The 22,370-nt window shown below is 48.9% G+C and overlaps 1 protein-coding gene across 1 annotated transcript; it reads left to right on the forward strand.

Annotated features, from left to right (window-relative positions):
- Window positions 1-3,437: 3,437 nt before the first annotated feature.
- On the forward strand, window positions 3,438-20,964 carry TOMM40 (translocase of outer mitochondrial membrane 40). Its single transcript, XM_039352231.1, has 10 exons — window positions 3,438-3,594; window positions 7,442-7,642; window positions 9,711-9,778; window positions 10,863-10,955; window positions 12,946-13,047; window positions 15,947-16,052; window positions 16,221-16,343; window positions 18,143-18,219; window positions 18,322-18,424; window positions 19,735-20,964. Exons 2-10 carry the CDS (start codon window positions 7,450-7,452, stop codon window positions 19,872-19,874), a joined length of 1,005 nt encoding a protein of 334 aa, XP_039208165.1. The 5' UTR covers window positions 3,438-3,594; window positions 7,442-7,449; the 3' UTR covers window positions 19,875-20,964.
- The last annotated feature ends 1,406 nt before the right edge of the window (window positions 20,965-22,370 follow it).

The raw sequence follows: 22,370 nt of genomic DNA on the forward strand, positions 1-22,370 counted from the left end.
GCTCCAGATCTTTCTTCAGAGGGCTTCAATGCCAAGATCTAGTAGATCTTCCAACCGGCCTGTGCTGCTTCTGAAGCCACAAGGGTATTGCCCTCCGGGGAATGTAATTGAATGCTTGTGAATCTGTTTACAGTGAAGTGGAAGCTCTCTCCCTCTCTCTCTCCCTCTCTCCCTCTCTTCCTGTGTCTCTCTCTGTCTCTCTTCCTCTTCCTCTCTCTCTCTCTTCCTCTCTCTCTCCCTCTCTCTCTCTTCCTCTGTGTCTCTCTGTCTCTCTTCCTCTCTCTCTCTCCCTCTGTCTGTCTCTCTTCCTCTCTTTCTCTTCCTATCTCTCTTCCTCTCTCTCTCTCTTTCCCTCTCTCTTCCTCTCTTTCTCTTCCTCTCCCTCTCTCTCTTCCTCTCTCTCTCTTCCTCTGTGTCTCTCTGTCTCTCTTCCTCTCTTTCTCTTCCTCTCCCTCTCTCTCTTCCTCTCTCTCTCTTCCTCTCTCTCTCTCTGTCTCTCTCTCTCACACCTTCACCTCCATGTGGGTCTCCCCTCTTCCCCAGAATTTATCTCCTACCGTGATGCTTGAGGCAATCTTGTTGAAAGATTCACGTCAGCCAGTCTAAATTATTTTTGGACTGTGATGCTCTGATATAGTTGAGAGCAAAGCATATTTAAAACTTGCAGTGATGCTATGGGCATGATGTTTTTTTTTGCCCTCCATCTGTGTAAAAGATGGCTCAATTGAACCTAACTCTTCAACCCTTCAAAAAATATTTTTTTAAAAAAAAAATCATATGCAGAAAGCCCATCTAGGGCCAGGTACAAAGATTGGGCTAAAATTCGCCTTTCCAGCTTCAAACTAACTAGGGAAACAGATGCCTTGATGGCATTCTGAAATGAATCATGCAGAAATTGTTTTATAAGACCCCTTATTAACCCTGTCCCCAATTCCTCTGCATTGCACGGAGAGGTTTGGCTTGTGAATAGGCTAAAGGCACGAGAAAACTCTGCTTACCTCAAAGATGCAGCTTTGAAAAAGGAGGCACCAGCATATACACTCCCCAGATCTTTGGGAATTAACCAGGTAGTAAAGTTGCCTGTATATTGCACAAACACTCCCCCAAAATCATGGGATTTTGTACTCGGACACTTGTGAGTTGGGGACTCTGGCTTGGATGCTCCCTCACTGCAGTTCCCTATCCAGAGGGGAGCCTTCCAAATTTCTAAACGAAGAGCTTTGCTCTTGGAGGAGTAAAATTGGTGTGCCAAATTGCTCCTGCCTTTGTTCTTTTCTTTTCTTAGCATTCTGACACAGGCTCCGATTGTTACTTGAATTGTGATTTTGTGATCTTGGTTCTGTTCCGTTTAGGGTCCATTAGTACCCTAATACTTTTGGGCTCTTGACCTGAAAATGTGAAAGGTTTTTTCCCCCCCCCCCATTGCTGTTCTTCACTTGGGTGTTTTCAAAACTACGTTGTTACTTAAACGAATTGATTTAGCATTCCAAGGCAAAGTCTTCTTACGCTCTGCCACTGCTGCTGTTTTTTTTTTCCAGATGCGGGTACCAATTGGCACTGGGATTTTTTTTTTAATTGTGTTTATGATTATGTTGTCATAGCTGTTCCTCACCTATCCTGCTAACAAGACCTGAATCTGAGTCAACAGGAGGGCACAATTGTCGCACACAAGCACACTATGCCTTCCCCCCCCCCCTGCTATCTTTTATGTGCCTCGATCTGACACACCTGAGGGGTTTAATTTCAGCAGGGACACAGAGGGAAAATTTTATACTCTGGATGGATGTTTGTTTAAAAAAATTAATAAATTTTTCTAAATCTATGTGGCTGCCACAGTGTGTTCTGTCGATGGGGAAAGGCAACACAATGACCACTTGTTAGGTTTGTAAGTCTTTCCAAACTTCATGCCTTCCAGATCTGGGATCCCAATTCCACAATGCTCATTGTATTTGTAATCTGATACTTTAGGAGGATTTAGGAAAAACCTCAGAGAAAGAATAGCAGAATAAATGCGAATATGTTCTAAGCTTGGGGAAATTATTATATTGCAAACCCACAAATGCAAGAAACAATGTCAGAAGTAGGTGCATATTTTGGAACAGGAACTCATGTGCACAATAACAGAATAAAAGAGTTGGAAGGGACCTTGGAGGTCATCTAGTCCAACCCTCTGCTCAGGCCGGAGGCCCTATAGCATTTCAGACAAATGGTTGCCCACTCTCTTCTTAAAAGTTGTTCCACTGGTTAATTGTTCTGTCAGAAAATTTCTCCTTAGTTCTAGGTTGCTTCTCTCCTTGATTAGTTTCCATACGTTGTTTCTTGTCCTGCCTTCCGGCACTTTGGAGAATAGCTTGACTCCCTCTTCTTTGGGGCAGCCCCTCAAATACTGAAACACTGCTGTCATGTCGCCCCTAGTCCTTCCTTTCACTAGACTAGAGACAAACCCAGTTTGCAAGAAAACGTGGCTGGTCGATCTTCCAACACTTTGCAAAGGAGAGGCTTCAAATTTTTGCATCTTCTTGCAAGCCCATTTTGGTTCCTATGGCCCAAGGAACCAGAATATCACATTTCAGCTTTTAAGAGTGCAACCTTTCCTGTCCAGATGCTTTCCCAGCATGCTGGGACAGCTAGTTCTAAAGATCAGGTTGGTTGAGAGTGATGGGAGTTGTAGTCCTCCTAGAGAAGACCAGCATGAGGATGGCTTGAGAGTGATGGCTTTACCCCCAGGATAGGGTGCACTAGATAAGATTTTCCCCTCTCCCAAAGGGGGGGGGCTTAGAAACCATCATTTTCTGGGGTGCAGTGAAAATAGCGTGGAAGGACCCCGTGAAAGTCCCATGCTGCACGTGTGGTTGCAAATCTGAGAGCTGCTGCAATCAAATTGACGGGAGAGAAATTATTCCCTAAAGAAAAGCATATTTAGCCTGGATACTCCTCCAAAGGACTCCCTGGAGGAGCCTAGAAACAGTCTAATTGGGTTTCCATGGAAACCGTTGGGGGCGGGGCCGGAAGGGTGATCAACCCACCTCTCTATGGTTTCCGCGGGCGCCTCTAGACCAGAAACTCAGTGTTGGCCGCGCTGCATCTCGGGATAGCCACCTGACCTTGCGCCCGCTCTTCACCGCTGACCTTGTTTCTTCAGCCCCGCCCTCTTTCCGAGGCGAAGCTCCGAATGGCGCCCCAAATTCCCCTCCGTGTGTGAAGCGACCAATGAAAACGCAGCCCAGGGGCCTCCAGGAAGAAAACGGCGCGACCAATCCTCGGAGCGGAACCAGATTTATTCCACCACCTGCCCAATCGAGACAGCCTCGCGGCGCGTGACGCCCCAACAGGCAGCCAATAGGAAGCCCGCGTCGGGGGAAAGGAAACGGTGGGACATCGGAGAGGCCTAACCTCCATGAGGGCTGCATGGTCCCGGGAAAGGGGCGCGGCTGGACGGGAGGCCAGCCAGTAGCGTCGATTCCAGGCTGGGCAGGGGCGGGGCTGGGAGCCTCCCGGGCCAATGGCGGCGCCAGAGGGGCGGCGCCTGAGAGCAAGCGTGTTCGGGTGTCTCCCGGCTCCAGCCCTCGTTGCCGCTGCTCCCGCCGCCGCCGCGTGAGTGGGGAAGCACCGGGAGGGAGGGAGGGAGGGAGGCCCGGGCGGGCGAGCCTGCGGGGAGGGCCCGGCCTGGACGGGGGAGGGCGGAGGACCGGGGACGGTCGGGCGGGGGGCCGAGGAGCCCGCAGGACCGGGCGGAGCGGCGGGCGGAGGAAGCCAAAATGAGCCCCGGGGCCGGGAAGGGAGCAGGAAGCGCCTCGGGCAGCAGGGAGGAGCCGACCGAGCCGGGCGGGAAAGCCTTGGTTCCTCCTGCTTGAGCCCGCCCCGCAGCCGGGGGTCAGCAACTGGCGGCCTCTGCGCAGAATCCGGCCGGGAAATCCGCTCTTCTCCTTTTGGCCCACCGAGCCTGGGCATCGCCTCCCTCCGCCTGGTCCGTGGAGCCCTTCGCTCGCCCAGGCGGAGGCTGCTCTTCCCCGCCGCCCTTTGCGCAATCCGTGGGAGCGGAGCAGGAAATCTGCTTTTTTAAAAAGCTTTTGAAGGAATAGAATAGAATATAGACCCTTTCTTCGGCCCAGGGCGAGGATGAGGCCCACAAGGAGTTGGTCTCCGGGGCAGAAGCCCCCAATATGCATGCAAAGCAAAGGAGGGATCGTCAATCAGAATAGAGCTGGGGGGGGGACCTCGGAGGTCTTCTAGTCCAGCCCCCTGCTCAGACAGGACACCCTAGACCATTTCAGTCAATCAGGATAGAGCTGGAGGGGACCTCGGAGGTCTTCTAGTCCAGCCCCCTGCTCAGACAGGACACCCTAGACCATTTCAGTCAATCAGGATAAGAGCTGGAAGGGACCTCGGAGGTCTTCTAGTCCAGCCCCCTGCTCAGACAGGACACCCTAGACCATTTCAGTCAATCAGGAGAGAGCTGGAGGGGACCTCGGAGGTCTTCTAGTCCAGCCCCCTGCTCAGTCAGCAGACCCGCCTAGACCATTTCAGTCAATCAGGATAGAGCTGGAGGGGACCTCGGAGGTCTTCTAGTCCAGCCCCCTGCTCAGTCAGCAGACCCTAGACCATTTCAGTCAATCAGGATAGAGCTGGAGGGGACCTCGGAGGTCTTCTAGTCCAGCCCCCTGCTCAGTCAGCAGACCCTAGACCATTTCAGTCAATCAGGATAGAGCTGGAAGGGACCTCGGAGGTCTTCTAGTCCAGCCCCCTGCTCAAGCAGGAGACTAACCAGTGATGGCGAACCTTTTAGAGACCAAGTGCCCAAACCGCAACCCAAAACCCACTTATTTATCGCAAAGTGCCAGAGTCACATCAGCATTGTGGTGCCTTCATGGGGGGGGGCAAGGAGTCACCTCTGAGCGCCGCCTCTGGCACGCAAAAACCGGGGATGCAAAAATGGGCCACCGTGCTGCAAGGCGCTGCACCACGCAAGAATGGGGCAGGGCTAGTGAGTATCATGCAGGCACCTCTACTCCAGCTTGCTAGTCAGCCACTTCGCCTCCTTTGTGCTGGGTGGGGCTCCTGCTCCGGGCGACAGTGGTGGCCCGATGCACCCGCTGCTGGTGAGGGTGGCGAGTGTGCCAACAGAGAAGGCTCTGAGTGCCACCTCTGGCACACGTGCTATAGGTTCGCCACCACTGCCCTAGACCATTTCAGCCAGAATAGAGCTGGAAGGGACCTTGGAGGTCTTCTAGTCCAGCCCCCTGCTCAGGCAGGACACTCTAAACCAGTGGTTCTCAACCTGTGGGTCGGGACCCCATTTGGGGTCGAACGACCATTTCACGGGGGTCGCCAAACAACGCAGTCCACCATTTCCCCCCCCCCCTTTTCCTTAGCTGTGCTACTCCCTTTTATTCTATTGGCTTTTGAAAGCCAATAGAATAGACTCTCTTGAATAGAGTCTAATTCTATTGGCTTTCAAAAGCCAATAGGAATTGTCCAGGCTGTCTCTGCCCTGCTGAGCCCGCCAAAAGTCCCATTCTGCAAACGGTGCTGCACCAGTTGAGTAGTCCTCGACTTACGACCGGTTGAGTAGTCCTCGACTTATGACCGGTTGGTGTCGCGGCATTAAAATGGTTGAGAACCACTGCCCTAGACCCTTTCAGACAGGTGCTTGTTCAATCTCTTCTTAAAAACCTCCAGTGATGGAGCAACTAACCTATCCTGTTTTGAGTTTGTGATCCTTCATGCCAGAGATGCTGTTTGTTCCTTCATCTTTATTTCTGGGTAAATGTGTGTGTGTGCGCGCGCATGCGTGCGTGCATGTGCGTGCAGAGTGATATCAATTAATCAAAGTGCTTGGACTCTGTGAAAAAGCTGCAAATTACTGACTAGCAGCCGAACTGCAATAAAGGGCAAGACCCAAACTGGGAGCCTAATCGTAATTTACAGAATAGCAGAGTTGGAAGGGACCTTGGAGGTCATCTAGTCCAATCCCTATATTATTTCAGACGGATGTCTGTCCAGTCTTGTCTTAAAAACCTCCAGTGATGAAGCACCCACCACTTCTGAAGGCAACGCCCTTCCACTGCTTAATTGTCCTAACGGTTAGGACATTAATTCTTTAATTCCAGGTTGCTTCTCTCCTACCCACAGAAACAAAGTTGAAAGAACAAGCAGCCTCCCTGGCATGAAGGATCTCAAACTCATAAGAAGATAAGTTAGGTGACTGACAGCCCTGTCTGAATTGGCAGCCCCGTTTCTTCTGAATGTTCAGTAGAAGCAACCCCCCCCCCTTTTTTTTTTTTTTTTGCTGGGTTGATGCAAAATTGGGAATAGTGCAGCATCCTGTCTCTTAGTCCAGGACTTTTCAACCAGTGGTACGGGTACCACCCTTGGTACATTGGCACCTGGCAGGTGGTATACGATCATCCTAGAAAAGTGGTAGTGGGGGGGGGGAATGAGCTGAACTGATGGCAGCACCGCACAAGGCTGAGCGAGAGATGGTTGGAGCTGCAGGGCTGTCAGGGCTCAGCGGAAGCACCACGATCAGTGCCGCTTTCCAGCTGATCGGCATTTCTGGGCTGTCAGGGCTCAGTGGAAGCGCCAGGATCAGCGCCAGGCTCCAGCTGGAGCTCAGTGCTGATCCTGGTGCTTCTGCTGAGCCCTGAAGAAGCACCAATCAGCTGGAAAGCAGCACTGATCCTGGCGCTCCTGCTGAGCCCAGAAGAAGCGCCGATCAGCTGGATTGTTGCAGCATCTCCATGGTCTTGTGATTTACATTCAGATGCTTGGCAACTGATTCATATTTATGACGGTCACAGTGTCCCAGGGTCATGTGAAGTGGCCAAAACCTGCTGCAACCACCCAGCAGACGGGGGGGAATAAAAACCAAACACCCCCCACCCCACCCCCACTGCCAATCCTCAACAGAAATGGTCACAACAATGAAAACCTCGGACAGGAGGAAGAGCGCTGCCGGGCGGGCAGGCAGGTGTCTTGCTCGGCTGTGGCTCGGGGGGCACTTTTTTCAGTGCCATTGTAACTTCAAACAGTCACTAAGCGAACTGTTGTAAGTCGAGGACTACCTGTACTTTATCACTTTTTTCCTTTTTTTTTTTTTGTTTGATCATCAAGTTTTTGACACCTTGCTAGGTGACTGGTGGTCCTCGGATGTTGCCGTATCCTAAAAGTGGTACAATGGGTGAAAAGGTTGAAAAGCCCTGTCTTAGTAGAAAGACAGGAGCGTTGCAATTTGCTTTGCACGCAAGAGTGAAGGAAGGGACGGTCTTGAAATGCTTTCTGTTCGCCAGCCAGTCTGTGCTCCGTTGTTTTGCACGAAGCGTTTGAGCCGAAAAAGGACTGCCGTTTGAGACCCTCCCATTGTTGTGGAAGGCGCGAAGTGGCACTTCTGAAGGCTTGAACCCTCTGCCGTGTAATAAGCAGCTCTTTTCCTGCTGTCTAGTTTGCACCATGGGCAACGTCCTGGCTGCCAGCTCTCCGGTACCCCCTCCGACAGTGCCAGGCTTAGTAGCGGTGCCACCGGGTTTCTCCATGCCTCCTGTCACCGGACTGCCCCCCCCTGTGCAAGATCGCAGCGCAGAAGAAAAATGCGACCAGCTTCCTAACCCTGGCACTTTTGAGGAATGTCATCGTAAATGCAAAGGTAAGTTGCATTCCTGCCTCGTGCAGTGCGACCGCTGCATCAACGTCCCAAAGGTGCTTTTTTCTTCAGGAGGCAACTGGACTTTCTTATTTTTCTTTGAAGACATTTTATTTCTCATCCAAGAAGCTTCTTCAGCTCTGACTGGATAGTGAGGAATGGAAGGATTTTATATTCCTTGCAGACAGCTGGTCATTTGCATCCTTTTAGAGAGTCGTTGAGGCCACTTGGAGGTTTGTCTGTGTCCTCAAGGTCACTCTTTGGAAGACAGCAAAGTTCCCATTTTGGACAGAGAGGACAGAGGGTCAAAGAGGCTGTTTGTGTCAAAGTTGAACAGCCCTCTTTCAAGAAAGGGGGAGGGATCCGACACCATTTATCTCCAGTCTATAACACAGTCCTTTCAGAAGCCTTCACACCCATTTGCACTACTCAGGTGACACACCTGAGGACACACACACACACCTCCAGGTGGCCTCAACAACTCTTTAAAGCAGTGATGGTGAACCTTTTAGAGACTGAGTGCCCAAAAACTGCCCCGCCCCCAGCCTGCCCCCGCTTCACCCTCCCACCCCCGCCCTGCTCCACCCTCACCCTGCCCGCTCTCAGGGGCCATCCACGGCTTGCCGCAGATCACCCAGGTGGCCCTGCAGCGCCATGGTGGCCACGCCCTCCTCCTGCACCCCACAGCATCAACTGCCCAGCTGTCATGTGTTTGGCTGCGCTGCTCTGCCCGGGCGGCACCCGGGGGTGACTCTCCTCTGGGGGGGGCTGCTGATGAGAAAGGGGCTGAGGGGGGAGGCAGGGCTGGGGCGATGGCATGTGTGCCCACAGAGAGGGCTCCGAGTGCCGCCTCTGGCACCCGTGCCATAGATTCGCCACCACTGCTTTGAAGTATGCAAATATCTAGCTGTCTGCAAGGAATATAAATCCTTCCGTTCCCCACCATCCAGTCAGAGCTGAAGAAGCTTCTTGGATGAGAAGCCAGAAAAATAAGAAAGTCCAGTTGTCTCCAGTTGGGACAATCGTGATCTGGAGGACTGAGAATCTCCGTAGACCGACTGTATCAGCCACAACCTCGCTTACTTCATCCAGATGTATGGATCTCTACTCCCAGAGTTCTCGGCAGTGGCAACCGTGATTAAGAAGTAGGGGAGTTGATGTCCACACATCTGAAGAGCAGAAGGTTGATCTGCTTTGTGAAGTTCTTAACACTTCTTACAAAGCTGGAGAAGAAAACCACAGTCTTTTGAGGTCACCCAGGTGAGGAAACGGATACTCCGAGGACTACTGGACCCTGCTTGATTGTTAATAGAATTTAAGAACAGAGTGTTGAAAGGTTCCAGATTTTCAGCTGGAATCTCAGCCAACTTAAGAGGGGTGGACTCCAACTCCCAGACTCCTGCCTGCCTTAGGAACAGAAATTCTGGTTCCAGTTGTTGTTGTAAGTTGAGGACTATCTCTATATAGTGTAGGGCAGGGGAAGGCAACCTTGGCTCTTTTATGACTCGAGGACTTCAACTCCCAGAATTCCTGAGCCAGCCGTGCTGAGGGCAAAGGGAGAGGTTTCCACGCTGGCTCAGGAATTCTGGGAGTTGAAGTCCACAAGTCATGAAGGGGCCAGTTTTCCCCATGCTGACTCGGGAATTCTGGGAGTTGAAGTCCACGAGTCATAAAAGAGCCAAGTTTGAAGACCCCTGGTTTAAATATTTAAATGCTTTTTCCTCACGGTCACGTGATCAAAATTCAGGCATTTGGGCAGGGGTAGGCCACCTTGGCTCTTTTATGACTCATGGACTTCAACTCCCAGAATTCCTGAGCCAGCCACGCTGAGGGGAAAGGGAGAGGTTTCCAAGCTGAGCCATGCTGGCTCAGGAATTCTGGGAGTTGAAGTCCACCAGTCATAAAAGAGCCAAGGTAGCCTACCCCTGGTGTAGGCAATTCATCAATTCTCCAGTTTCCACTAATCCTCCTTTTCTCTGGTTTTAACCAATACCTGGTTTTGTGGAAGGAAAGGGGCTCAGCAGGAGACACCACTGACAGCAGTCTCCCTCTTCATTCCTTTCCGTTGCAGAATTGTTTCCGATCCAAATGGAGGGGGTGAAATTAACAGTAAACAAAGGTCTCAGCAACCATTTTCAGGTAAGAGTGACTGGGCCGCTTCGCTGGCTTGGCAAGTCAGCTCTAGAGTGGGCCAGCTGTAGCCCTCCAGATGCTCAGTTCTGCCGCCCAGCAATCCAATGGCTTGGCAGATGTTGCAAAGATCTGGAGGGGCGTGGATCCCATGCTTGGAGGAAAGACTAAATTATTTCCATTATATTCATTCGGCTTTTTTAATGGCTTGCTTTCCTTGACAATTGTCTGCCGGCAATCGACAATCCCAACAAAAATGCCGCATTCTTAATTGTCATCAAAATTCCCTGCTTCCTCCTCAGTACTTCCCTTCCATCCAGGCTTTTGGCCTTCAGTTCATTAATCAGTAACTTTTATTCCATGAACGGCCAGCAAAATTCAAAAGAACAAAAACAGAGCGAGGCAAATAAAGGTTAATATATTAACCGCCGGTTGGTATATTCATTCATTCAGCGCCAGCTGGTATATTATTTTTACCTCTTATCAGCTCTATAGCCAGCACGAGCAGGGGAGGGGGATGATAGGCTTTGTAGTCCACCTCTGGAGGGCCATGCATTGCCCGTTTCTGCTTTCAGGGTTCCACTTTTTCACTGCACAACGGGGAATAACGTGCAGGTGGGCTCCTGTGCACGTTTTACTGGAAAACCAGTGAGTTTAGGGTGGCTTACTCTGAAGTAAGTATTCCCACGTCACCAGTGAGTTCAAAATAGAGGTGAGGGTCTATTCAGTCTCAGATGGCAGACACTCCCTGTCTCTCCCCCCCCCCCCTATTTTAACTTATTTTACACTTCACCGCTTTTTTGGGGATACAAGTCACAAAGGAATGGGCCAGCTCTGATGTAGACACTGCTACGTCTCTGTGGTGACGCTGATGGAGCGAGTCTCATTTTTCCAGTATGTTTCTCCAGGGTCTTCTATGCTGCTCCTTTTGGGTGCCTTAGCTTAGTTCACAAGCACGCTTAGTTTTCAAGGATCTTGCTGTGTGATCACCTGGTGGTGTTTCTTTCTCGCCTTGGCTAGTGCATGTCTGCCTGGACACCTGCTTCTAGATGTCCTTTTCTGACCTGAAGATTCGCCCTGTTTCTTTCTTCAGGTCAACCATACAGTGGCGCTCAGCACAGTCGGCGATTCCAATTACCACTTTGGGGCTACGTATGTCGGGACAAAGCAGCTAAGCCCCACAGAGGTAGGTTTATACAGTACCTACAGCAGTGGCCAAAATTGTGGAAACCTTTTGGGAAAAAGTGTATTTTTGAGGCTGGATGGCTAATAACACCACTTTTTTTTTGGAGTAGTACCATAAAGGTATATATCAATGGAAAGATAATTTAATCAAGAACGTAATGCAACAAAGTTTGTTCAATTATCTGTACTGTATTCTATGAAAAGTTATAGTCAAATAACCAGAAAAAGGAAGCACAACTTGCTTAGGTTGAGATCAGGTAGCTTTCCTTTATCTGATTGTAGCCAATAAGCATGAGTGTTTAGAGAGCCAATCGGGTGTCATCTTGTTTTGGCCATGAGCCAATCAGATCACGGTAGGATTCAGTTATTGATGTCCTGTATTGAAGCTGAGAGCAAGACATTTGTCAGTGCGTTATGGGATGGCTATCAAGTTGGTTAGGTTTTTTGATGTTCTTTCATTGAGTGAGCTTGTAAAACGTAATAAAATTAAAGTCATGGTGCAAAGAGTTGACTGGTTGCCCAGAAAGCGATGTAAAATAGTATTATTAAGTGAACAAGGCTACAGTTATAAAGAAATTAGAAGTAAAATGGGTGGAAACTTAACCAAAGGTGGCATTTCTGCTGTACACTTTTCCCAAAAGGTTTCCACAATTTTGGTCACTACTGTAATCAGGATGGGACTTATGCTGCTTAGATACCTCTTGAATAGTATCTTAGTTGGATGTCTGTTTCCCCTTGTGCTAAGATCTCTCTTTTTTTCCAGTGTGAGCTGTTCATTTGTGGTTTTAGAACACTGTTTCTCAACCATGGACACTTTAAGAGGGGTAGACTTCAACTGGCTGGGGAATTCTGGGAGTTAAAGTCCACACCTCTTAAAGTGGTCATGGTTGAGAAATACTGCTAGGGGGCTAGGTGGGTCATTAGCCAAACAACAAACAGCCTTAGCAGACCCTGCACTGAGTATCTGGTTGAGCTAGATGACCTCTGAGTTCCCTTCTGACAGTCTGTGAAACTTTAGAGCAGTGGTTCTCAACCTTTTTAATGCCGCGACCCCCAACCAGTCGTAAGTCGAGGACTACTCAACCGGTCGTAAGTCAAGGACTACTCAACTGGTGCAGCACCGTTTGCAGAATGGGACTTTTGGCGTGCTCAGCAGGGCAGAGACAGCCTGGACAATTCCTATTGGCTTTTGAAAGCCAATAGAATTAGACTCTATTCAAGAGAGTCTATTCTATTGGCTTTCAAAAGCCAATAGAATAAAAGGGAGTAACACAGCTAAGGAAAAGGGGGAAAAAATGGCAGACTGCATTGTTTGGCGACCCCCGTGAAATGGTCGTTTGACCCCAAATGGGGTCCCGACCCACAGGTTGAGAACCGCTGCTTTAGAGGCAGTATCAGATTGTATGGCAATCTTCCACAGATCCTTTTTACATAAAAGAGCACGCAGGTAAAGTACAAATGGTAAAATACAGAGACAGCCTGGAAGAGGCTTCATAGGTCACGGAGGTGATCATTTCCCAATATATTATTACTTAATGAAATTATAAAACAAATGCGTAACTCATGTGCTTTTGAGGCACAGGTTGTCCTTGACTTGCAGCCACAGTTGGGATCAGACCTTTCATTGCTAAGCGAGCCGGTCGTTCAGCGAATCGCATGGTTTTTAAGCGAAACCAGCTTCCCCCATGGACTTTGCTTGCTTGTGGCGGGCAGGCTGGGAAGCTCCCAAACGGCGATCATGTGACAAGACACGCCATTTGCCAGCCGCCTGAATTTTGGTCCCGCGACTGTGGGAATGCTTGTGTTGGTTGTGAGTCCCTTTTTTTTCCGTGCTATTGTAACGTCAAACAGTTGGTTGCAAGTTGAGAACTATCTACAGATGCTTTCGGATTACAAAAAAATATCAATATAAGATGGGGACCTTGAGGACTAGAAGACTGCTGAGGTCCTTTCTAATTCTACTGTTCAAATACGCTGCTTCTTTCTCTCAGGCCTTCCCAGTGCTGGTCGGTGACATGGACAACAGCGGCAGCCTTAATGCACAGATTATCCACCAGCTCACAAATAAAATTCGGTCAAAGGTGGCTTTTCAGGTATGTGTCTTTGAGGCTGACACCAGTTCCCCCCCCCTCCCCTGACAGTTAGAACAATTAACCAGTGGAACAACCTGTCTCCAGAAGTTGTGAATGCTCCAACATTGGACTTTTTAAAGAAGAGACTGGATACCCATTTGTCTGAAATGGAATATGTTCTCCTGCCTGAGCAGGGGGTTAGACTAGAAGACCTCCAAGGTCCCTTCCAACTATTCTATTCTAATTCTAATTCTATTCTATTCTTCTACTCCATTCCATTATTCTATTCTATTTTCTATTCTATTCTTCAATCCATTATATTCTATTCTTCAATTCATTATTCTATTCTATTCTATATTCTATTCTGTTTTCTATTCTATTTTCTTTTCTTTTCTATTCTATTCTATTCTATTCCTCCATTCCATTATTCTATTCCATTCCATTCCATCCTATTCTTATTCTATTCTATTCTTCCATTCCATTATTCTATTCTATTCTATTCTATTCTATTCTATTCTATTCTATTCTTCAATCCATTATATTCTATTCTTCAACCCACTATTCTATTCTATATTCTATTCTGTTTTGTATTCTATTTTCTATTCTATTTTCTATTCTGTTCTGTTCTATTCCTATTCCTATTCTATTCTATTCTATTCTTCAATCCATTATTCTATTCCATTCCATTCCATTCCACTATTCTATTCCACTTCATTCCCTGTAAAATTTAGCCACAGTTGTTTCTTCCAGATATGCTGACTTAACATTGAATCTGTCCCTTCTAAGTCACAGGGAGTGGATTGTGTATTGCTTTGAGTTGTAGACAGGTGCCACCTTCCATTTCCAAAACACTTTTGGGAATAGCAGTGTACATTTGTAATTGTGTCTAAATATTTATTGGAAGATATCTAATTGGCGCCCCCTGCTGGTCAATTCTGAGTGTCTTCCAAATAAGGATGTTTAACGTTTATCCGGAGTTGGTGTGTCAGTACTTGATATTTGCCTTGTCTTTGCCTTTGATTACATGGTTGCATTTTGATGGCACTTTTAAAAAAATCTCTAGCTGTTTGCCATTTTGAATATTCCCCTGAATGCAAAGCTAGCTGTGAAGCCTACTAAATTTATTCATTTGCACGTTTGAGCTAAATATGTTAGAATTTTTTTCTGAAGCCGCAAACGTTTTTCCTCTGCATGCTTCTTGAATTGGAGACGGGTGGGGTAGCAGTTTTATGGCAGGGCTTCAGCCCAGGCTGAATTATATGCTTCTGTCAGGTGGATTCTCCTTCCTTAACAATGGGGTGCCACCTTTTGGTACAGGGGACCCCCTTTGCTAGATCCCCAGTTGCAACAAGCTTAAAAACAAGTATTAAAATGTGAGCCTCTTGGTGCTCTCTGAGCTGGGTTGTTTTCTTGCAGACGTTTCATTACCCAGCTAGCTAACATCATAAGTGCTAGAAGGGAGGAGGGGGAGGAGGAAGACTGGGGTCCTTGGTGTTCTCTGAGTTTGGTGGTTTTCTTGCAGACGTTTCATTACCCAGCTAGCTAACATCATCAGTACTAGAAGGGAATGGCGCTTGCGAAGGAGGAAGAAAGGGGGGGGTTGTTGGGTCCTTGGTGCTCTCTGAGCTTGGTTGTTTTCTTGCAGACATTTCATGGCCCAACTAGTTAACATCATCAGTGCTAGGAGGGAATGGTGTTTTTCCTCTGTTTATATACTAGTGGTTTGCCCTGTGGGGGAAGTTTTCTTGGTGTTTCCTTGGTTCCTCCGTTGTCTACTCTTTGATTGTTTGAGTTAGTCATTCCTTGATTGGATTATTGTTTACTGCTTGACGGTTGGCTTAGTATTAACCTTGGTATTAATCTCTGCTTATCTGGGTGTTGATTGCTGGCCAGGAGGTGTTGTGGTCTTTTTGCTTCCTTTGGGGCTTTTTTTTGATGGTTTCTTTTGAATGGTATGTAAATGTTGTTTACAAAAGACCGACAGTCACGCCGTAAACAATACCCCAATCGAAGAACTACCAAACTTCCTCTCCCTTCTAGAAATTATAATGTTACCTAGTTGGGTCATGAAACGTCTGCAAGAAAGCAGCGAAGCTCAGAGAGCGCCAGGGACCCCAACATCCTCCTCCGCCTTGTCCTCTTCCTTTAAAAACCCCACTCCCCTCTAGCACTGATGCTACAACTTAGTTTGGCCAAGAAACATCTGCAAGAAAACAACCAAGTTCAGAAAACGTCAAGGATCCCGTTGTCGTGGTCACATCATCGTCTTCCTCCACTCCACAAACCCCCCTCCCTTCTAGCACTGATGATGTTACCTAGTTGGGTCATGAAAGGTCTGCAAGAAAATACCAAGCTCAGAGAGTATTAAGGAGCCCACAGTTCTCCTCCTCTTTGCAAACCCCCCTCCCTTCTAGCACTGATGATGTTCCCTAGTTGGGTCATGAAAGGTCTGCAAGAAAACCGCCAAGCTCAGAGAGCACCAAGGACCCCACCATCCTCCTCCTCCCGTTCTTCCTGTGCAAACCCACTCCCTTCTAGCATTGATGATGTTACCTAGCTGGGTCATGAAACGTCTGCAAGAAGACCACCCAGCTCAGAGAGCAGCAAGGACCCCACAGTTGTCCTCCTCCCATCCTCCTCCTCCTCCTCCCTTTTAGCACTGATGATGTTACCTAGCTGGGTCATGAAACATCTGCAAGGAAACCACCCAGCTCAGAGAGCAGCAAGGACCCCACAGTTCTCCTCCTCCTCCCTTCTAGCACTGATGATGTTACCTAGCTGGGTCATGAAACGTCTGCAGGAAAACCACTCAGCTCAAAGAGCAGCCAGGACCCCACCGCTCAACCCCAAAGCTACGAATATTCTCTGCAAATATTCGAAGGCGGACGAGTCCTCGCTTACCCTCTCCTTTGTCTTCCAGACGCAGCAAGCCAAGTTTGTGAACTGGCAAGTGGACGGCGAATACCGGGGCACAGATTTCACCGCGGCCGCCACGCTAGGGAACCCCGATATCGTAGTAGGCTCAGGTGAGCAAACTCCATCCTCGGTTCTTCCTCTTGTCATTCCAGAAGCCTCTTTGTTCAGCCTGGACTCTGGCTTAATCCCTGGCCTTTCCTGGCAGGGCTGCCCAGTGGGGAGGCTGGGGGTTTCCACATAAACGGTGCTAAACAGCCCCCCCCATCTGCATTCCACAGGGATCCTAGTGGCACATTATCTGCAGAGCATCACGCCATGCCTGGCGCTGGGCGGGGAACTGGTGTACCATCGGCGAGCAGGGGAAGAGGGAACCGTCATATCTCTCGCTGGGAAGTACACAGGTAATCCTCAGCATCCTTTGGTGTTTATTATTATTATTATTATTATTATTATTATTATTAACTGCTTCCATCCTGCAACGATATCTATAATATCATCAAACATCCACATCTGCCTATCCCAGGTCCTGGGTAAGGAACTCGATAGGTAGACAAAATGCCAAATCCAGTCTGAACATCTGGCTGACTGTGCGATGATCCATAATAATAATAAAATTGGAAGGGACCTTGGAGGTCAACCGCCTGCTCAGGCAGGAAACCCTACACCATGCTGAGGGGAAAGGGAGAGATTTCCATGCTTGCTCAGGAATTCTGGGAGTTGAAGTCCACCAGTCATAAAAGAGCCAAGGTTGCCTACCCCTAGTCTAGAGCATTTCGGACAAATGGCTGTCCGGTCTCAAAAACTTCCAGTGTTGGAGCCTCGCCGGTTCTGGAGGCAGGTTGTTCCACTGGTGAATTGTTCTCACTGTCAGGAAGTTTCTCCTTAGTTCTAGATTGCTTCTCTCTTTGGTTAGTTTCCATCCGTTGCTTCTTGTCCTGCCTTCAGATGCTTTGGAGAACAGCTTGACTCCCTCTTCTTTGGGGCAGCCCCACAAAGGGACCCGTTTGAAGGGACCCGGCCATTTGGGAACTTTGGGGGTTCAGTCAAGCCTGGATACATTTGTGGTTTAATGGCAAAGTAGAACTTGGAAGATGGATTAATGTCTGTGAGAGTCTAGGACAGGGATCCCCAACCCCGTGGGCCAGTGGTTCTCCACCTGTGGGTCGGGACCCCATTTGGGGTCGAACGACCATTTCACGGGGGTCGCCAAACAACGCAGTCAGCCATTTTTTTCCCCTTTTCCTTAGCTGTGCTACTCCCTTTTATTCTATTGGCTTTTGAAAGCCAATAGAATAGACTCTCTTGAATAGAGTCTAATTCTATTGGCTTTCAAAAGCCAATAGGAATTCTCCAGGTTGTCTCTGCCCTGCTGAGCCCGCCAAAAGTCCCATTCTGCAAACGGTGCTGCACGAGTTGAGTAGTCCTCGACTTACGACCGGTTGGGGGTCGCGGCATTAAAAAGGTTGAGAACCACTGCCCTGGGCCATAGACCAGCACTTGTCCGCAGCATGGCAGCAACCCTGCACAAACAAGCAAAGCCCCATCCACGAGATGCAGGCAGCACACAACAAACCACACAACCTCCAGTCCACAGAAAAACCTCTCCGCGGAACCGGTCCCTGGTGCCCAAAAGGTTGGGTACCTCTGCCAACTGGCCACGGAATTCAATTCAACTCTGCATTAACCATTTCAGTTATTTTTATTATTGCCAAAATTATTGTAACTTGTATTTCTGAATGGACTTTATTTTATTGTCGGCCATGGTTCCGCTCAAATTAATTCAACTTTTATGTCCCGCGGCGAAGTGGTTCTGGTGAGTTGGCCACAGTGAGTTGTCCCATTCTGCAAGGAGGGGTCAGATGGGTGGGGGGGTAAGCATAGGCCTTCTTAGCCAAAGGAACCCCCCTCCCCAATTGACTCTAGGCCAGCTTAGTCTCCCTAAGAGGGTTGATGTTCCAGGGAGCAATCTGTACCCCACTCTGAGCTCTGAACAAAAGTAGGATAGAAACGTCATGTGTCAATAAGATCACACAATACTTCACCTAATGAACAAAAAAATGCATGGTTCCCTATTGTGGTCGTAAGCCGAGAACTACCTGTGGTGGTGATGCCACTCAGCCTGGGGCAGGGTTCTGCATGGGGGCTCAAGGCAGATCTTGGTCCCCCAAGGAAGACCGTCTCCCTTTTCCATCCTCCACAGCACCAAACTGGATTGCGACGCTGACAATAGGACAGGCTGGCGCACACGCCACGTATTACCACAAGGCCAGCGACCAGGTGAGTTGCCTTTGGGAGACGACACGGTGGGGCAGGGCTGCAGTGGGGCCCAGGTGCCATGGGGCCTGCCTCTCATGCCTTCTCTCTGGTCTGGCTCTCCAGTTGCAGGTGGGGGTGGAATTCGAAGCCAGCACCCGCATGCAAGACACCAGCGCAACCTTTGGATACCAGCTGGATCTCCCCAAAGCCAACCTCCTTTTCAAAGGTATGGCGCTCTTGAGTTTATTTCTTGGGGGTGGGCTAAGGGGGTCGTTTCTTCAGTAAAGCGAAACAAAACGATGCCTGCAGGCGGTCCTCGACTTAACGACAGTTCGTTTAGTGACTTTCAAAGTTACGACGGCCCAGTCCTCGCATTTAGGACTGTTGCGGTTCACACGGTCACAATCTGGGCGTTGGCAACCGGCTCACCTTTGCAACAGTTGCAGCATCCAACGGTCACCTGGCTGGCCCGTTCCGACCTTTAAAGTTGGGCTCAGACGAGAGCAGAGTCAGCGGGGTGGGTGGCGCTGCCTTCATTTCCTGGCTGCGCGATTCGCTTAACGGCACCGACTTAACAACGCCTGGCTAAAAAAAAGGTCGTAAAATCAGAAGCCGACTCATTTAACAGCCCCACAGAAAGTCTACTCCCAGTTGTGGACGTAAGGTTGAAGCCTACCTGTGCTGGGTTGGGCCCTAATAGGGAGTGCTCAAATTTGGACAAGTGGATCAATCGATTTATCTCTTTTTGTCTGTCCATCTCTGTCTGTCTCTTATCTATCTGCCTATCCATTTATGCCTCCATCCATCTATATCTATCTATCCATGCATCTATGTCTGTCTGTCTAGCTATCTAATCCATCTATATACCTACCCGTCTATCTATCTCTTTCTTTCTGTCTGCCTATCTATCTAGCTATCTATGCATCCATTTATCCATTTATCTCTTTCTGTCTATCCATCTGTCTGTCTCCTGTTTACCTGACTATATACCCATCTCTGTGTCTGTCTGTCTCTCTATTTCTGTCTGTCTGTCTCTGTCTACCTACCTACCTATCTAATTATGCATCCATCTATCCATTTATCTCTTTCTGTCTATCCATCTGTCTCCTGTTTACCTGACTATATATCCATCTCTCTGTCTCTGTCTACCTACCTACCTATCTAATTATGCATCCATCTACCCATTTATCTCTGTCTATCCATCTCTGTCTGTCTCCTGTTTACCTGACTATATATCCATCTGTCTGTCTGTCTATCTATCTATCTGTCTATCTATCTATCTCTCTCTCTGTTTTTCTGTCTTATCCATCTATCTCTGTCAGCCTGCCTATCTACCTATTCATCCATCCATCTATCCATTTATCAATTTATGTATTTATCCCTCTGTCTGCCTATCTAATCTAGTCTCCCTATCTCCTGCCTTTATTATTATATAATTATACACTTATTGCAATTATTTCTGTAATTATTTATTTATTCCTTTTGCGAGGGGCCGTCTCCCCGCATTTTTTGACTCTGATTCCCCTCCCTCCCCAGGCTCCATTGACAGCAACTGGATCGTGGGGGCCGCCTTGGAAAAGAAGCTGATCCCGTTGCCCCTGACGCTCGCCATGGGCGCCTTCCTCAATCACCGCAAGAACAAATTCCAGTGCGGCTTCGGCCTCACCATCGGTTAAGCTTCCCCTCTCCTCCTTCCTTCTCCTCCTCCTCCACCTCCTTCTCCTCACCACCTTCAGTGCAGTTCATGGCCCCGTTTTCCTCCTTGTCTGGCCCTCGGTGACCCAGGGGTCGTCTGGGGGTGGAGAGCAGGAAGGGGGCCTTCTGCCTCCCAGCCACAAGGAGCAGCTGGTGGTGGACCTGTAGGTTGGGGACGCCAGACCTTTGGCCCAAAATACGGTTCACGAGATCCACGGGGCACTGCTTCGCTGCCTCCTGCCACCAGGGGGCACTCTAGCCTTGGGAACGGGGAAAGGCTTCCTTTTTCCAGAGATTGGGGCTGCCAGAGGTCTGGAATTGAGGGAGCTTGCCCCCCCCCCACTCTCCCACCCATCACCCCCCCCTTTGCCCCCCATTTCCTTCCATTTTTCCCTCCATCCGGGAAGGAGAGAGCCAACTTTGACGGTTTTCCAAAGAGAAAAAAATCCATAGGACCTGCCTTTAGGGGGGGCGGGGAAAAAGCCTCTCTTCTCGTAACGCAGGAGCTACCCTCGTCTTTGTTTATTGGGGAGATTTATTTTTATTTTTATTTTTTTTTCGTTTGGTTTGGGTTTGCCCAAAAGGCACAACGGCAATCGTGGTTTTCTCGGGCCCGTTTCGGGGGCCTCCAGTTGCACCCGCCCTTCCCCTCCTTGCCGCCTCTGCCCTCAAGTTGGGCGGGAAGCTCTCTCTGCATTGGCTGGATGTACGAAAACAGTGTTTCTCTGATCTCCCCCCCTGGCTCCCCCCAATGCAGACACCCCTCTTCAATGGAAGCCGCCTGTCCTGTGCATGAAAAAGCTTCATCAGAGCGAGAGAGACACACACAGAGAGAGCTGCCTTGCTTGCTATCACTCCGGGGTCATACAGAATTTGTGGGGGAATATCTGCACTGCCCTTCCCTCCTGCCACCAGAGACTGTGTGTAAATCATGTTTATAAGTTATGGGAGGGGAGGGGGGGCAAAAAAAAGGATCTTTTACAAATGGAAAACGAAGCAACCTCAACAGAGGAGTCGCCTTCCTCTGCAAAGTTCAGAATATCTGGTTTCAATAAAACCCATCTACAAATGCTTCCCGTCTGGGCTTTCCCCTCGTTTTGATTTTCGGGGACCCTCGGTGGCAGTTGAGGGGCTGAAGGAGGTCATCCAGGGCACGGTTGTCCCCCCCCCCCAAAGGTGCTTTTTCCAAAGGCCACTGGGCTTTTTTTGGTTTTTGGTTTTTCCTTGAAGACTTCTCGCTTCTCATCCCAAGAAGCTTCTTCCGTTCTGGCCGAGTTTCTGACTGACCTGACGTCTTCCGTCAGAACGGAAGAAGCTTCTTGGGATGAGAAGCGAAATGTCTTCAAGGAAAAAACAAGTCCAGTTGCTTTTGGGGGAAAAAGCACCTTTGGGCTAAGGCAGGGGTAGGCAACTTTGCCTCTTTTATGACTGGCAGACTTTAACTCCCAGAATTCCTGAGCCAGCATGGCTCAGCTTGGAAACCTCTCCCTTTCCCCTCAGCATGGCTGGCTCAGGAATTCTGGGAGTTGAAGTCCACGAGTCATAAAAGCCAAGGTGGCCTACCCCTGGCCTAGGCCTGTATTTCTCAACCTTGGCCACTCGGAGATGGGTGGACTTCAACTCCCAGAATTCCTGAGCCAGCAGGGCTCAGTTTGGAAACCTCCCTTTCCCCTCAGCATGGCTGGCTCAGGAATTCTGGGAATTGAAATCCAGGAACCATGAAAGGGCCAAGGTTGCCTACCCCTGGGCTAAGGAGAAGGGTTTGGATGAAAGAAGACCCCAAGTCCTATGCTATGCCCCCTCCCAAAAGTCCCTATTCAGATTTGGCTGAGAGAACAGTAGGAAGGGAGAAGCAAGATTGTGGGTTATGGGCCAACCTTAGGTTGACTTGTATTCCTATCCCACTGAAAACAGATCCTGGTTTAATTTCTGGCTTAGATTGTGTCAATGGTTAGGAGGAAACAGTCAGTTGAAACTGGATTAGAAAGGCTATTTTTCAAGCAGGTCATCTGTCTGTGTTCCAAAGGTGATAATCTATGATTTCATTGATGGACTCATGAAGTAATATGACTCTTCCACTCCAATTTTCAAAACGTTTGGTCCTCAACTTCAAAGGTACAATGTGAAACCTGAGAGGGAAGCCAGGCAGGTGATAAGCTAAGTAAACGAAGTCAACTTGGTCCAGAAGACAAAACGGTCAAAATCCCAGTTGCTCGGAATTCTTGTATGGTCAATGTACAATGTCTATGTACACATCAGGGTCTACGTTCGACAAAGCCTGCAAAGACAGGGTTGGCTTCAGTCCTTGAGGCCACAACACCGCAAAAACGTGTTGTATGAGGGCGAGTTAATCTGATTGATTGATGGGTCAGGCGTCCCGAAAACGGGACTAATTATATTACTAACCAGTGGATTGGAGTAACCACCTGGTAAAGCATCTCTAGAGAGAAGCAACCTCAATTGTGAGAACAATTCAT

Source organism: Crotalus tigris, unplaced genomic scaffold (assembly GCF_016545835.1).
Source record: "Crotalus tigris isolate CLP2741 ecotype Arizona unplaced genomic scaffold, ASM1654583v1 scf7180000018413.2111637, whole genome shotgun sequence".
Taxonomy (NCBI): domain Eukaryota; kingdom Metazoa; phylum Chordata; class Lepidosauria; order Squamata; family Viperidae; genus Crotalus; species Crotalus tigris.

Coding starts and splice junctions, on each gene's coding strand:
- TOMM40 (XM_039352231.1), top strand. CDS start 7,450: ATGGGCAACGTCCTGGCTGCCAGCTCTCCGGTACCCCCTCCGACAGTG. Junction 9,779..10,862: donor GTCTCAGCAACCATTTTCAG/GTAAGAGTGACT, acceptor TTCTTTCTTCAG/GTCAACCATACAGTGGCGCT. Junction 13,048..15,946: donor GGTCAAAGGTGGCTTTTCAG/GTATGTGTCTTT, acceptor TTTGTCTTCCAG/ACGCAGCAAGCCAAGTTTGT.